Here is a 17,065-nt window from a genome sequence, read left to right on the forward strand (position 1 = left end):
CTTCAGTGCCTCAGGAAGAAACAAATGATGCTTTATTTGCTGTTGGCCACTAATACACTTGTTTGTTAATGAGAGTAAAAAACAAGCATATTATCTATGATGCTAAGAACCTCTTGTTCTATGTTACTTGATTCTGATGCAGACTTCCTGTGCCTTGTCTAGAGATGCCTAAATCAACCCATAGTCAGAACAGCAATGCAGTATCTTCAATTCAGAATTTATGTTCAGCAGTGCACAGAAATGAAATAACAGTACATCAAATATAACTTGYCCAGTCTCCCTAAAAACTTCAGCTGTTTCACATTCTTGGACAGCAGTATATCTAATAAGTGGAGCTGCTGTGGTAATTACATTTGAGAGCTTCTCTCTAATCTTTCAAAGCTGAAAACAGGCTGCTTATAAGCAGTGGTCAGTGCTCTATAAATAGTTCAATTTGTTTTAAAAAATAATAATAATAATTCTGAAGAGAACTGTGCCAGAAAGTACTTTTATAACCAAACTGTRTTCTGAGCTTCAAACAGACAATTCTGTAGTGAGTGTCAGGACTCATTAAGGTGAAGTAGGTAAGAAGGGGTGTTAACAGCAAATGGTCTGTAGTAACCAGGTCTTTTCTGTTGCTATCAAACTGTTGAAAAGGGATAGGAGCCAAAGGCTGAAATTCTGTGCATTCAAGGCAAAGGATGGTTAAGTAGAGGCTATGATATAAGAGTTTTTCATCACTGTAGCCCTGTCCATAAAGGCTTCAGATGTCACTGTTGTAGTCTCCTGAATGCACAGGGAAGTGGCAATTATTTGATGTTTGGGAGGTTTTATAGTTTTTGAGGCAAGAGCACTGTCTCTCTGTCTATCTGTAAATTGCTAAAGCATGCTGTGATTGTAAGAATGATAAATGAGCTTTGCATACTTTAAATCAATTTGTAATTTCTGTCTCTCTCTCAATGACAGCCCCAGCTAAGGAGTCCACCCAGCCTGATTCATTTTCTCTTGGTGGGGGCTCTAAATTTGGAGCAGTCCCTCCTGAGAGTTCCTTTGCTTTTGGGTCCCTCAAGCCAGCAAGTACTTCAGGAGCCTCAGCAGCAAATAGCGCTCCAGCAGATGGCACCCMGTCAAACAAGCCTGCCGCAACAATGTCCTCTGCTCCTTCCGCAGCCTCTGGCAAGTTGGATATCCCTCCATCTAAGCCAGCAGATCACTTGTTTCAGAGCAATCTAGGTGGGGAAACTCTTGGGAGCTTCTCGGGACTACGGGTTGGTCAAGCAGATGATAATATCAAGACTACCACTAAAGGACCATCCACCAGTGTTGCAGGGACACAGTCAACCAAAACATCTACAATACCTTCTGGGTTTACCTTTGGCAYCCCCCTGCCATTAGGAAAACCTGGAGAAGCTACTTCAACATCAGTTACGACTGCTGGCACAGCATCCATGTCCATCAGCACTACTGCCACAGGCAATCTCTTTGGTAATGTCCAGATAACCAGCACAGGGTCTTCTGGAGTATTTAATCTTGGAGGATCTAGCAGCAACAAACCTACCTTTTCATTTGGTATTCAGCAAGCAAACAGTATGAGCACGTGCACCTCTGCCCCTTCTACTCTCAYTGCCTCAACATCACTGTCATTTGAAAGTTTCTTGAGTTCAGCCCAAACTGCTGTTCCTGCTGCAACTTCTAGTAAGGGTGCAGGGGATGTCAAGTTACCACCTGCATCAGAAAAGCCACCTGAAAATGAAGTTGTAGCAGCTGGGTCTTCACCTCCATTGTCTCAGGCACAGTCGCCACATCCACAGATACAGCTTTCGGAGTCCATTAAAGAGTCTGCTTTACCCCAGGCCACAACTGGGGACACCAGTGCTGTGGGTTCCAGCGCTATATCAGTAGTGCCTCCCCCTGATGCAGTTGCTACTACTGCCTCCACCAGTGATTTGAAGGCACCAGTGCCTCCTGCTGTCTCTACATCTACCCAACCAGATCAGAATATCTCAGCAACAACCTCTACAACAAACATTGCCTCTCCTGCAGAAGCAACAAGCTCATTGTCTGTTACTTCTGATGTTAGTACATCTGTCCAAAGTCCAGCTGTTGGTGCCTCTGTGTTCGTCCCCACTTCTGCAAGTTCCTCGGTGTTCCCCCAGCCTCCAAATTCCAGCTCTTCTGGCTCAGCATTTAGTCAGCCTACTGGTGATACAACTACCACTCCTTCCACACCACCTGTTTTTGGACAACTACCAGCAGGTACCACAGCATCCTCTCCGTTTGGGCAACTCACCACTGGTACATTGTCCACTGCCACCACTACCACACAGGCTGCCAGCTCAGGTTTTGGGGCTTCTGCTTTTGGCACCACCACTACTGGGGGCTTTGGTCAGCCAGCTTTCGGACAAGCACCGACCTTTGGGCAACCAGCAAGCAGTTCTTCAAGTGGTTTTACCTTTAGTCAAGCTGGGTTTGGGACAATGCCTGCCTTCGGCCAGCCAGCAGCTTCCACTGCAGCATCAAGCAGTGGCAGTGTTTTTGGAGCACCAGCTAGCACCAACAGTGCCAGCACCTTCTCCTTCGGACAGCTATCCGCCAGCACTGGGAGTGGGTTGTTTGGACAAAGCAGCCCTCCAGTGTTTGGGCAGAACACCGCCTTCGGGCAAGGGGGATCCGTCTTCGGTAACGCTGCCACTGTTACTACTACTACATCGTCTGCTGGGTTCAGCTTCTGTCAAGCTTCATGTGAGAGCAAACTGGAGGGAGATGCTATATGCCAGCCATGGTGTCTGGTTGAAGTAGGGAGAGCAGTGTATCACTGGGGAAAATAAGACATGTTTTATGCCTCTTTTTCCCTGTGGCAGCTGATGTATTTTTGCTAATACTGAGGATAGGAGATGCAGTGTGTGTGAGGGGAAGCTAATGTTGGAGGCCTAGGAGGCTTTTGTTCTGCTTTGACACTCTTGAAGAGGCCTTTGGATGTAAACTTTCCAATTTTGCATTCATTTTTTACTCCCAAGTCCACCTTGACATAGTTTTGAATTATGTATTGTGCTGCCTGTTGCACAGTGCGTATGTTGGATGCAGTATAGTGTAAAAGATCTCAGAAAGTTGTATGTTGTTTGAAATTGTTACACTGAAGTAGCTAGACTGTTTTGAGGCCRTAATCAAGCAAATGAATACAGATGCAGTACCTCCTTCAGTGGGCTGCATTGGGTACATTCAGCAGCGGATGTGTAGCCAGATATACTATTCTGATCATGACTTGGGATGGCAAAAAATCTGTTAAGCCCTCAAAGGATCGGGTTAGCAAGGAGCTAAGCTATTAAACCCACTTTTGTGTTTGGAAACACCTTGAAATTAAATATAGTGGTAACGTGATCATCAGCTACCTGTCTACACAGTTAAATTTAATATTTGCACGGGCCAAATATTCTCTGCCCGGTCTCCTTTTGTTCTCCATGTTGCTACCATATATTATTGTTTTTTTCCAAAGCCTTGTCTGCACAATCTTCAGAGAGCTCCCAGGGAAAAGTGAAAAGTACAGAGTAATAATAGAGAACATGTAATTTCCAAGGAAAAAAAACTAATTAGGCTCATTTAATTAAAAATGATAGCACTGTAGGCAAACTGCTTGCTCGTTTTAACTACAGTAACAGAGAATAGTTAAATCGGAAGAAGTGAACTCTGCTAAAGGAAGGTGTTCCTAATTATAGAAGCCGCAAGTTTATTACAAAATGCATATTTAAGTGAACTGGGAAATGGAATGGGGAGTTCTTTTTTTAATCAAAACATTTCATTATCTATAACGGGAATCTTTAGGTAACAAAGCTCAGATTCTCTCTACACAAGGGAAATCAAAATGCTGCAGTACTTGTTCATGACTTGCAGCATTATTATAGAAACATTAACAGAAATCCAGTTATTTTATATTGTTAGCAACAAACCCGTACGTGTAAGGGCCTTTTATTTTCTGTTTGTTTTTAAATTGGCTGGAGAGGAAAGGAGAATGACTTTCCAATAAACTTCAGTGGAATTAACTATTTGCATGTTGGCACATACTTTAAATCTGGCCAACCTAGATACATTTGGTAACATCATTTGTACCCCTGTTGGTTTGTGTGGGGAGGTTTGTTTTGTTTTAGGGGAGACCTAAAAGTCTGTTCTGGGCAAGTGTCGTCTCCCTGAATTGTCTTGTATCCTAGAAGTAGTTCTGGTGATTTATTTCCCTTTCTTCTCTTGGCAGGTTTTGGTTCTAGCAACACAGGTTCCGTGTTTGGGCAAGCAGCTAATACTGGAGCCACTGTCTTTGGCCAGGTAAGTATGTATTGTATTTGCAGGAACAAGGACTGTTATGTACTGTTGTCTTGTTCAGGGTACCCTACGTGTTTCTAATAAACAAGATCCCATTTGGTACGGTTAGTAAAAAACCGTCCCACTCTGCATTGATGGTATTTGCTGATGTAGGAGGCATCAGCACAGGTCCTGCATAAAGATTATCCTAGGCGTATGGAGAGACAAACAGCTCACTGTGGGTAAAATAAGGTGAAGGATGCAGAAAGTCACCTGCCTTTGTTCCACAGTGAATGGAAAGTGGAGGATACTTCTTTTCTCATGTGGACAGTGTAGGGCAAGTTCCCAAAGTATATTCTGTACTGTAGACAAGGTTGGAGAGAGACCTAAGTATGATTTCATTTCCTTGCATCTTGGGAGAGTCTACCTGCTGATTAATCAACCCTTTAATATACTTTGAGGAATTAGCCAGACAAAAAATCAGCCTTGGAGGCATATGCTTCCCTGACTTCTCTAAATTCCCTTTTTGTCCTTTTTGTGTACTGGCAGCCATCTTCTTCCAGTGGAGGCTTGTTTGGAGCTGGAAGTGGTGGAAGAGGTGGAGGTTTCTTCAGTGGTTTGGGAGGAAAGCCAAGTCAGGATGCAGCCAATAAGAATCCTTTCAGTTCCTCCAGTGGAGGATTTGGATCTGCAGCTTCCCAGAGTAAGTGAAGGCAACAAGAACACAAACAGTGCTGTGATCCCATCTGTTTTTGTACTGTTTTTTTGTCTTTGAGTAAATTCTGTGTTAGCATGAAAGGCTTGTGGTGGTAACAGAAACAGACGGTGCGTGTGAAGTGTACTTCTACTTTTTTTTTTTCCCCTTCAGGTTTTTGGAGAATGAGCAGGGAAGCAGTTGAAACAAACAAGCAGATGCAAAAAGTGTGAAGTGTATTTATGTTCTGTAGGGATTTCTGTGGCCAAACGCMTCTTTAAAATTCAGTACTCTGAATTCTTATAACTGAATTCCAGCTTCCGACTTGGTTGGAAATTAGAAAGCTTTAGTTATTGCTCATTGTAAAAAATCGCTAAGAATTCCATGCTAAAGTGAAACCAAGTTAACAGGTGTGTGGTAGATAAGTTTCCTCCTTAAAATGGCTTTTATGCAGTACATACAGGATACTTTACCAAAATTTGTTATAATATATTGGTAAGCTCTCAGTCATTTTTCATGTCTAGGAGGAGATGTGAACTTTTTTAGTCACGTGGATGCAGTAAAGAAAAATGCATTCCGTGGCTGGTTTGGGGATGTAGCCTGTTTCACTAAGGAAGCAAAACTGTAGAGTTCCTTTTGGTGATCAGTTTTCATCTGAATTTGGTAGGTGGGGTGGATCTCTCACAGATAAACTCTTAAAGTTTCATGAAAGCTGGGTAGATGAGAGAAATTGTGTTAAAGCCCTCTTGGGGAGGGGGGACTCAGCACTTGTCCTTTCTTTTGCTCCAACTGTAAGCTAAAAGGCATCAGTCAGCACATGTGTTTTAGCTAAATCAATCTGCACGTGAGGTGCCAAACCAACCCTCCTACGCATTGCTTCTTGCCCAGCCAACCAGCCTAACAAAAGGAGGCATGAGAAGGAGTTAAGAATACAAAATAAGGCTACCTCCAGGTTTCTTTGCACAAGAGGTTTTAAGGGGCTATTAGAAACTGCTTCTAGAAGCTCTGAAGGATTGTTAATGCAAGAATCAATCACTGGCTATTAGTTTAAAGACTTTTTTTTTTTTTTTTCTCCTCAGTCAGGTTAAAACCACGTTAGTCTTGAGTTTTCTGGCTAATGGGTCTTGGTCATGATAACCTAAAATTTTAGCTGAGATGCATGTATGCTGTTGTCTGCTGTAGCAATTAGTTTAAAATACTGGCAGGCTCTCATAGCCTTTCATGTGTAGCTGTTGCAGATCTAGGCTTGTTACATATGTTTGTAAGTCATAAAAGCTATTCTTAATGTTTTTCTTAGCTGTGGCTTTTATTTAATGAGACTGCCCAGCTTTGTTATTTTGTTGTTTGTGAATTGGGCTTGGAAGCAAGTAGGAAAGGAGGAGTTGAGACTAGCAGGTAGAAAGCACAAAGGAGGGGAAGGCATTGGCTAAGATGTAAAAGTAAGAGAACAAAGGAAAGTTGCAGAATTAGCTGCATGTGGCTATAAGTAGCACTCAAAATCTTGGGAGAGCACATCTGTTTCTTTTATTACCTCTTTAATGGTCCATTGGTATTAATGGTTGAGGCCAGTTCTATACCCTTTGCTAGTTTATTCCTCCTTTATTGTAGTTTTGGGTTTTGTGATGAAATAAACGATTCACTAGAGAAAAACTTTAGTTATTCTAGGTCCTGCCACTAGGTGCTGAGAATCTATATAGCCTTGTGAAAGATGAAAACTTGAGTCATTTCTCAGGCTGGAAAAGTCTGGCTCCTACTTTAAGGTCCTATAAGTCTTACTGTAGAGTAATCATATTAAGAAGTCTTGGACATTGTCAGAACAGCTGAGGATCTTTAATTGTGCGTTGTCAAGAGTGACTGATTCTGGCTTCTGTGATCTCTTATTTGAAGAATCAGCTTTCAGTTACTGCAGTGCAGGCTGTAGCTGAACAAATCATCCATCACAGACTTGCTGGAAATTTTAATATTAAAACCCTACTATTATTAATTAAGATTGCAACAATAAAGTGCTATTAGTGATCCATCAGATCCAGAATGGTTTGGTGGAACTACAAAGCCCTACTGCAATAGGGAATACTTGGCTTCTCTCTTGAGTGCTTTTTTAGGATGTGGCATTCATTCTGTGCTCTGGGACAGGGGTAGTAAAAGGGGTTTCCCTTCCTTCTGACCCAGTTAATGAAGTGTAACATAGAATGTTGTCTGTTATGATCTTCACAAGTATTCTTCATTTCTGCAGATTCTTCTAGCTTATTTGGAAACAGTGGGGCCAAGACCTTTGGATTTGGCAGCTCCTCGTTTGGAGAGCAGAAACCTACAGGCACTTTCAGCTCTGGTGGTGGAAGTGTGGCATCTCAAGGCTTTGGGTTTTCTAGTCCAAGCAAAGCAGGTACTTTGTTAACCAATCCACTATAAACATCTCATTTATCTGTGAGATATTTAGTAGAGTGTTTCACCATTTAGATGTCTACAGTCTAGGCTCAGTACATGTACAGGAGTTGTCTCTGAGCAATAAATCAGTGTGCGCTATAGCTTAAAAAAAAAAAACACTAATGGCTCATTTCAGAAATTCCTATTGCAGTTTTAGAGCAGAGAGCTGTGTGAATTAGTGCTGGTCTTATGTAATATGCAGTGAAGAGTACAGAGTGTAGAATTTAATGTTCTCCTTGGAATATTGTCTTTCAAACTTCCTTCTGGGTTTTGTAAACCTTTCTGTCCCTATTTCATCATAGGAGTAGATGTAGAAATGTCTACAGTAGGAAAGCTTCCCTATAAAATTCAGATCAGGCATGCTCAGATCTTTCTCCTTTGAAATCAGTCTCACCTGTCGTCATCACTTCTCCTGTGGTTGAGCTGTTGCTATTTCTGTTGATTGAGTTAATTGAATCAAATATTGGAAATCTTACAAAACCTCTTCTTTTTGCTGTCATCTGCCCAAAGAAAGAGCAGCAAGAGCAGTGCTGACTGTGATATGTTGTCCACTAGAACTGAATGGCAAAGTGTGTGTTTTGTTAATTACCAGGCAAAAAATGGAGGCCTAAAGGGTCAGAGAGAGGAAAGTTTTTCTCCTCTAGCCTCAGACCCTTCTTACAGAGAATACTGATGAAGGTGGGTGATGTGTCCATTGAAGCTTCCGCCCTGGGGGTGGTAGAGGAGGCTTGGCCATCCTTGAAGTTGTTGAGTTGAGACAATGGTGCTCAAGAGCTCCCTTCAGAGCAGCAGTGCTTTAAAACAAAGCAGTCTCTGCTTTGACAGTAGCTGTGTTGTGATGTTAGTGAAGTGGCTGAGAGCATCATGATGATGCTACCAGATCCAGCAATCATTAGTAAGGTTTCTCTCAGCTCTTGCATTCTGTATGATAGTGGACTGAGTTTTCTGTCTCAGGCATGCCTCCCATCTGTTGTTTTTGCTAGCAGAAGAGAAGGGTGTTGCTGAAGGACGTTCTTTTTTCATTCTTCCAATAACAGCTTTCTTGCTTTTGACTACTTCAGTCTCAAAATTCATCTTGAGGCGGGATTGAGAGGTGTCTGCAAAAGGCATCTCTGCAGAAGACATGTCCGCTCACGCAGAACCCCTCATATACTTTCCTCTTCTGGTTATATTTGTTAAATGTTGAAAGGAATGATGTGTCTCYCTCTCCCAACTGCAGTGAAAGAGCTTGACTTAATTTGGATGCTCCTTTGTCCTGGTTTCACTGCTGCATATTTCACTTTCCTCTCTCTGGTATTTGTTAACATGCATTGCAGAAGAGAGTGTGTCCTTAGCAAAGCTTCAGCCCCTGTGATAATTAATCTTCCTAGAGATGCAGGTAACGGGATATCTGATCTATGTTTAAATAATTCAGGCTCAGCATTTATTTTTTTCCAGACGTTTTGTGTTTGCAGCCAAACAGTATCCATTACCTTGACATGGACTGGAATTTCACCTAGCTTATTAAAACGTGTGGTAGTATCCCAGTTCTCAGCACCAGTCAAACAAAAGAGCAGCGTCCTTCACATTCCACAGTGTCAGTTAAAAGTAGGCCAATAATGTCAATAGAATGAACTTAGAATAAAATCATCTGGGTAGAAGTCAGTTCAGAGCAGCAGAAGAAGGTAGCTAAACCCTGAGCAGAAACTGTGAAGAGTCAAGTCTCGATTCCACCGCAGAAATCCTGCGGTTCCATGGATCTGTCATTTAATCCTTGCATCTTCCTTGCATTTTCCACCACTTAAACTAGCATCAGAAAATACCCTGCCTCCTGAATCTTTTGCATCACTGGAGCACCTCAAAAACAAGCTTATTGTGTACCATCTGATTTTAGGAGTTGGGGAGGGACTCGCACGTTGCATATGGAAATTCCTTCAATTTAAACGTTTGTATGCATCACAGCCTGGCCATTCTGCCCTCAGGCATATCTTTCTAAGGCTTTACACTAGACCTGAACCCTGCCATCAAAACACAGTAACAAATGTTCGTGAAGCCATCCTTTACAGGAAATTTTTCATCTTGCATTTTTGTATGCAGTTCCTTTAGGTAGTGACTTGTCGAATTGGTGATGAGTAAAGCTTTATTTTAAAACTGAGTACATAGGCTAAGCTTTTTTGATAAGGAGTGCTGGTTTCATAATGAAGGATGCATATGCCTTTTTTAAATAGTAAAAGCATCAATCTGTTACCTGTTGTTTTGTGCATTTTTACAGTAGCTTGGTTATTGTGCATGCCTGCTCCCTCACAATTAAGGTATTCCTTTTCATAAAACAAGTAGAGATTCCATCACACTATGCAAGCATGAATGATATATTACCACCCTATAGTATAGCTCTGTGAATTGAGTTGATTTTGTGCTTGAATATTCAAGTGACCTAGAATGTGATTTTCTTCTGGATAGTCTCTTAAAAGAATTGCAGCTTTTTGCACGTGTTCAGGCACTTTTCTTATCCATGCCTTCTGTAACAAAATATCCTGCAGTTTGGAAGCTTTGTGGCAGTTAGTTTTATAAATAATGCTGTGTCCATATGACAAGATCAACAGCCTCGTTGCAGACGTTGTCTACTTGGATATCTAACTCTTCTTTTTGTTTTTCTGTTATTGTTTACTTGATGTTCTTGTCCTTTTTTGCCTCTGTTTTGCTCAGGTGGCTTCGGTGCTGCTCCAGTGTTTGGCAGCCCTCCCACTTTTGGGGGATCCCCTGGGTTCGGAGGGGTGCCAGCATTCGGTTCAGCCCCAACCTTTTCAAGCCCTCTGGGCTCTACGGGAGGCAAAGTGTTCGGCGAGGGTACAGCAGCAGCCAGCGCTGGAGGATTTGGGTAAGCTAACCAGAACCTAGGCTTTGGGAAAACAATATTCTTGCATGATGAAAACTCATATGCTCAGTTACCCCTCCATTAGAGTAAAGAATGTATTCTGTAGTTGATTGCAAAGCTATAAATGTCCCTGTTTTTCTTTCTTAAAAAAAAAAAAAGGCACCCAAAAAGAAAATGGCATAAAACAAAAACCTTAACCCCAAAGGAAATGATGTATGTGATCAATTTAATTGTGCRATTCATTTTAATGCTGAAAGGATTATATTGAATTTTTGTTTTAGAGATGAAGGGGTAATGTGAGCCATCCTGCATGTGTCTAAATGAATGCGGGAGCATTTGCTATGTGCACACTTAGCATATATTCTAGTCTAGATCTACAAACGATGCCAAGCAAAGAAAATAATGAATGTCCTTATCTGTGGCTCTGTCTAGCCGCTTTAGCCCAAATCCCACAGGTAGGATTGAGATACTAATGAGAAGTCAGTGTGTTCCCTTGCATTTAGGGGGTGGGGGGAGTATTATAACGGCCTGTGGTCCAGAGTGACTTGTGTTTATCCTACACTGATTGGGTTTTTTTTACCTGTTTCTTTATTCCTTAAGCCTGTGCTTGACACCAGAGTAGATAGCACTTTATTCCTTGTTTTGCTCAGCAAATACAGCATTTCAAACATTGCAAAGCAGCTTCTGCAATAGGTAACAAACATACCCCCTCAGCGTTGCACTATCAGCAAGTACCCCTCCTTCATGCCCTACAACTATATTCAGACCAAATAGGTCCAATTAAAAACTCGCTCACTTGCACACTCGCTCACTCCAGTGAAAAAAAAGGAAACTGGGTATCTTTCAGTCTTAGTGTTTACATATTTTGCAAGTGTTTGTCCTCTGTTTCAGGAAGAACTGCCTTTATGTAAGGCACTTCAGAACATCCCAAAGTATAACTTGTTAATTCCCCCGGGAGGTTAGGCGGATGTCCACCTGCCAGGGCGCCCTTGAGCTGCGGGAGGCTTCAGCTACGTTCTTTAGCAATGCCCTGAACTCTAGTGCAGCAAATTGGAGAGACTGTTTGGAAAGGGTAATAATAGAGGCAGCTTGATTAAATTGCTGCAAAGAAGGATGTGCTTGTAGAGATGACTTAGCTTCAACTCAATTTATATTTTGTTCAGTTCCAACTTTCAGCCATTGTGCTGCAGGATTTTGTAATGCAACTAGATGCTCTCAGTGACAATGTTTGAAGCTTATAGATAAATGGGGTTCAGAAGGAGCAGCACAGTGATACAAACAGAGCTCTTGCGTAAGGAGTCTGCAGATTCAAGAAGGAGAGAATTCAGTGGCTTAATTTGTGGGAAGTTTTGAGACTCTCTTCCCTATTAGAAAGGTGACAGACTCCAGTCTAATATTTTCAGAGCTGCCTGAGGAATTTGATTTTGATTTTTAAAATTCTAAAAGGATGTGATAATTCCCTAGGCAGCTTTACTATAATGTCTTGAGCAGTAGTTTAACTCTGAAATATAATTTAGTACCTGTGCAGGACTTCTGTACTTCCTGACCTGGCTTTCTTTCAGATTGAAGTGAGAATTAAAAAAAAAAAAAAAAAAAAAAAAAAAAAAAAAAAAAAAAGTACTTGTGTGCTTGGAGCACACTGCTAACTTAAATACATGTGATTCACTGCTGCTTCAGTTCTGAAGAATCTGCATCACTTGATAAAGGAGTTAAGTATCAAAAATAGAAACATTACACTTCTTCAAAAGTGTGAAAGACTGTTTGTTAGTAAATAAGCTTTCGCTCTCTCAAACCAGCGTCAAGTACCTCTGAATTCTCTCTTGTATAGGAACTTTACAAAGAACCTGAAAATCAGGGCAAGGTAGTTTTGATTAAATTGTTGAAAGGCACTGACTGTATCTCATCTCTTTTACCTTAAAAAAAAAAAAAAAAAAAGGTCTGTAGATTAAGATGTTTCTCTACTCATACTCTGCTTAGCCTTTTTGAACAGGTATGTTCTTATAGTAACAACCAAAGGAAGCAATTTGAACCACAGCTTTCCTTGTCACTAACTTCACCTCCACTTCCTCTCATCAGGTAGACACGCTCTGTGTATTTAGTAGCATGGGCCCTGAGGAGAGGGAGCCCTGAGGGTTTGTGTGTGTTTTTGTGTGTGAGTTTGTCTTTTTTTTTTTTTTGCTGTTCTGCTGTTCTCCAGTGTGCATGTTCGGTGTTTTGGGTTTTTTTTTTTTTTTTTTTTTTTTCCTTGAGACAGTCATGTTTGTGGTTCTGCACTAAAGCTATCTGAAGGTTATATAGGTCAAGAACCAAACCAGAAGCACAGGGAATGGCTAACAGGGCCGGAGATGCAAAGTCACTAAAATGCCCACTGTATCTAATGCCATATGGAAGCAGTGTGCAGAGTCACCTGTGTCTAGGATGAGAAAGATGACTTCCTTTGCGAGGTGAATTGCTTGTCACACTGCTGCAAGGGTTGTCTTGTATCTGGAAAGATACGTTTTGATGTTTAAAAAAAAATAAAAATCTCTACTAGATCTGGATGGATGGAGAGGTGGATTAACGTGCTGTCASATCATATTCTAAGTCAGAAATGACGGACGCTTACGTGAGGCGCAGTCTTGCAAAGCTGGCACGCCATTTATCTTGGCCGACAGTCTGCTCAGGAGAGGACTAGCACTGGATTAGTGTTAGCAGCGTTGTGCACTGGCAGAGCTCGTCATTTGATGATTTTGTGTCTGCATTTTGCCCGGTTTAAGATAGAGAAACACTTTTTAAGTTCCTTGTTCAAGTGCACCTTGTGCATTAAGAACTGGAGAAGTGTATGTGGGGGGCAGAGAACCACACTGCATCGAATCATCATGGTCTCATTAGTGTGTCACACTGATAGCTCCACAATGCTTGGTTGGATGGAGTGGGTGGAGAAAGAAGAACCGATTTCCATATATAAAAATGTTTTTCTTACCCATGTCCCCAAAAGCAATTAGGGAAGTAATCCAAAGGCAGTGGGGAGAAGTGTCAGGTAGGTGCAGATCTTCAGGAAAGCAGTGGAACTGTGTGTGCTTCAAAACAGGCTGGGGAGAAAAAAGAACTGGGAGATTTGGAGAAAGTTCACCTGGGCACCGGATGAAGTGCTCTCTGAAAGTTGATGCTGTAGTTTTGAGCTGAAAAGGTGAAACACACACACAGGATGAATTAATATATTCCGTTTGATGGCTGGCATTAATACTTCCACTGGTGGTCTCACTCTTTGGGGATGTCCTCATTTAAGGAGTACACAGTTCTCATTGTGGGTAGAAGGACAAACTTCCAGCATAAGAACATACTTGCAAACATACATTTTCTCTTTAAAATGCAGGTTTGGTGGTACCAGCAACAATACAGCATCGTTTGGCACGCTAGCAAATCAAAATACCCCGACGTTTGGATCACTATCCCAACAGGGTACCGGTTTCGGCACACAGAGTAGTGGATTCTCTGCTTTTGGGACAGGTGGAGGAGGTAGGAGAAGCTAAAATGTAACAGACCTAACAGGCTCCCTGTCTCCGGTTTTGCCGGGAACTCAGTCGTGACTCACTCCTTAGTTCCATATCAAAAATCTGCCTGAACCTGGTCCTGCAATGAAAAAGGCACCGGGGCCTGGTGAAATGAGCCACAGGGTGGGGGTTAGCATCTTCTCGGACTCTCTCTCACGATTCCATCGCTGATTTCCTGTATGGCATTTCAATAAATCACTTATCTTGTGCATGCCTCATCTCCGATATTGCTTTCCAGCCCTTTTTGTGGATTTGGCCTTACTTCTCAAAGGAAAATATTGAGAAGTAATGAATATCTCTTCAGTACCATATGGTACTGTGTGTAAGCGCTTAGTGTCAAAAGAACAYGCGCTGCAAAATTGAACTAGAACACCAATAACCATTTTTTTTGGCTGGCGTAATTCAGTGAAGCCGCAGTGATTTACACAGGGCTGAGACTAGAGCCTTTAAGAAAACATATATTCATTGGTTGTCTGTCTGTCTGTCTGTCCCCACTGGCTTGCATTAAGCACAAACCCCATCTTCAGAAAGCAGTCCTCTGTTTTCATGGAGCGATGAATAAACCAGGCTTATTGTATGCACTTGCTACTAATGAATGGACCGAGCTGATTAGCATTAAAAGCAAGCCCTCTCAGGAACTGAGGCAAGTCATTTCTCTTCTAGATGGAGATTTGACTTTCATTGTTTGCCCATTACTCTTTCCCTGGCCTACGGCAGGAAGGAAATGTTTTTCAATCTGTGTGTTGGAGGGGATGTTTAGTACACTTCTTATGCATTTATTATACCTTTTAACAATTTTTTTTTTTAATCTTGCATTTCTTTCAGGGTTTGGTTTTGGATCATCTAACACGTAAGTACCATTTTGTGTCTAATTCTTCATTAAAAATACAAGTAGAACCAGATAGAGTTGAATGGTATGCAAGAGCAAGCTTTGAAAGTAGTGATAATATACATTAAAACACGCACACGCGCGTGCACACGCGCACACACACACACACACACACACACCCCTAGGGTGGCAAGGGGACTTCCTCCACTTTCTTTTTTAGTGGTGTTACATAGAGCTTGAAGTCCAAACTCTTAATATGTGCTTTCCAGTGCAGTTTATCTTTCGTATGAGAGAATTTTCAGTTAATCATACTCTTCCCCCCTCGCCCAGCTACCTCTCAAGGACGTGCTGTGTGCTCTCAGGCTGTCTGTGTAGATCTAAAATCTATTCCATTTGTTAGGCTGAAACTAGATATGAAATAAATCATCACCTTTCTGGTGTGATTGAGATAGTGATTTACAGTTAAAGAAGTGGAATAAAATCTGAGGTGGTTAATTCTGTCATCCACTCTGCCACTGGCTTGCCAGAATACTTTTAGCAAGTTTCTTAAACTTTGCTTCCCTATCAAGGAGAGAAAGCATCTCTCTCTCTAGATGGTAGGCACTAGAATAAGCATAATTATCTAATTAGTATGTGTTGACTCAGTCTCAGGCAAAAGATGCTGGAAATACCAATGCATTGTCTTAATAAGCTTCTGGTACTAGAGAGACTGAAAGTTTGAGAGATCTACTAAATTAATACTGCCTGAGGGAGATTCTAGCTCTCATTTGCTGTGCTTTGTTTCTGCTCTACAGATCTTCCTCTGGATTTAGTGGATGGAGAAGCTAAGAGCACACTGAACTTCCTCCTGCAGAACTTACATTCATGAGTCACCTCGTGATCAATATCCAGACAGCTTTTCTTTTAAATACAAACTCTGACTTCCTTTTTTTTAAAAAAAAAAAAAAAAAGATAATGCTTATTTTTATGCAACACTTGTTCTTGCTCTATATTAAAATATTTTATCTGCCTTGATATAATTTGTATTGGAAGGATTTATCTCTCTGGACCTAGAAGAAATACATATATGCTCTGGTTACCATCCCCATACTGGATGAAGCTTCCTGTTATCATTAATGCTTCTTACCTATTGCCCAGACAAGGAAGTAGCCCAAGCTGTTTCCAGATATAAACCAGCACATTTTTCATTGAAGAGACTGACTGATTATCCCAGACTCTTAAGAAGAGACTGAAGTTTGCCCTGCTAATTCTAAGTATGGGATGGGGCACATGCTTATCTTACTGAAGTGCTAAAACTGAGTCATGTGTGAGCCAGAGGCTTAGTGGAGAAACAGGAAATTATCTGAAAAGAACAGGCAATGTGCAGAACATGTTCCCATGGCAGTAACATTCAGCAAAGAGGTGGGAAGTAAAAGCTTTCCTATTTATACCTTTCTGTAAATTTTAAAGAACTGAGAAATTGGAGCTCAGGTTATAGGGAAAATTTTTGGCCCTTGAATTAAGTGTGACCTTCATCCAGAGACATTAGTGATTTTGCAGCCTATGGCTTTGGCTGTTGGAGTCTGTCAGCTACTTTTTTTTTTTTTTTTTCCTAACGTGTATGAGATTGTACTTTTTCCCTGTAGCTCTTAGCTTCAGTCAATAACATTTGTGAAATTCTCATATGTTTATACTTGAACATACTGAACAAATGTTTTAAAGAATGCCCTGAAGGCGTTGTGGACAAACACTTTTTCTATTTGATGCATCTGACCTCCATGAAACCTCTAAATGATGTAATGGATTTTTGTTGCACCGTGAAAAATGCATTTGAAATGACAGCTTAGGTATTAGTTGAATACATGCTGATTGTGTGGCTTTAGGTTTTGGGTCCTAGTAGGGCATTTTAGGGTATTTCTACTTTTTCTATTTTTAGCAGAAGTTTTCTGACATTTCATTTTTGAATAATATACAACACAATGACAGATATTTTGGAGTATGGTTGGCAAGCGGGCATGTAATCACTTTCTGGAACTGTAAATAGTTGATAATTGTTTTGTAACATTGTCCAGTGAAAACAACTAAATACTTGTATCTATCAACATTTCCTGAAGAAATAACTTTTTTTTTTTTGAAGTTGACCTAGCATGTTAGCATTTGACCTAACTCCTGTCCTAGCTGTGAAAAGTGTCATTCATATCTCTGCAATTGGGCATGTCATTAGGTCAGTTTCCTTTAAAAAGGAAGACTGCTGAAATGCGGAGAATATCATGTACGAGGAGGACTTATTTTTAGATGTGGAGAGGCTTTGCAAGGCTATAGGCTCGGAGGCTTTTACATATGCCCTGGATTTCTGAACCTTGGCATGCAGAATGTCATGTTAGAGACAGTACTCTTGGGAGGGTGGTGGTGTTTGTTTTTAAACCTCCCTTCCAGTGGAAGAAACACCATGTTCACAGCTGAGTGAGCAGCAGGGTTCTTGG

At 41.2% G+C, this 17,065-nt stretch overlaps 1 protein-coding gene across 3 annotated transcripts in view; it reads left to right on the forward strand.

Annotated features, from left to right (window-relative positions):
- The window catches only part of NUP214 (nucleoporin 214), a 47,197-nt gene extending 30,882 nt beyond the window's left edge, over positions 1-16,315 (forward strand). Inside the window, exons 29-36 of one of the 3 annotated variants that reach the window (XM_026062146.1) lie at positions 946-2,721; positions 4,223-4,293; positions 4,819-4,972; positions 7,197-7,346; positions 10,073-10,244; positions 13,597-13,739; positions 14,600-14,624; positions 15,398-16,315. In XM_026062146.1, the coding sequence (XP_025917931.1) occupies positions 946-2,721; positions 4,223-4,293; positions 4,819-4,972; positions 7,197-7,346; positions 10,073-10,244; positions 13,597-13,739; positions 14,600-14,624; positions 15,398-15,431 (2,525 nt within the window). In that variant the 3' untranslated portion in view covers positions 15,432-16,315. The remainder of the gene's footprint in view (positions 1-945; positions 2,722-4,222; positions 4,294-4,818; positions 4,973-7,196; positions 7,347-10,072; positions 10,245-13,596; positions 13,740-14,599; positions 14,625-15,397) is intronic. The other 2 variants (XM_026062147.1, XM_026062149.1) reach the window with 2 other exon arrangements.
- The last annotated feature ends 750 nt before the right edge of the window (positions 16,316-17,065 follow it).

Source organism: Apteryx rowi, unplaced genomic scaffold, assembly GCF_003343035.1.
Source record: "Apteryx rowi isolate R43461 unplaced genomic scaffold, aptRow1 scaffold_19, whole genome shotgun sequence".
In the NCBI taxonomy this organism is placed as follows: Eukaryota; Metazoa; Chordata; class Aves; order Apterygiformes; family Apterygidae; genus Apteryx; species Apteryx rowi.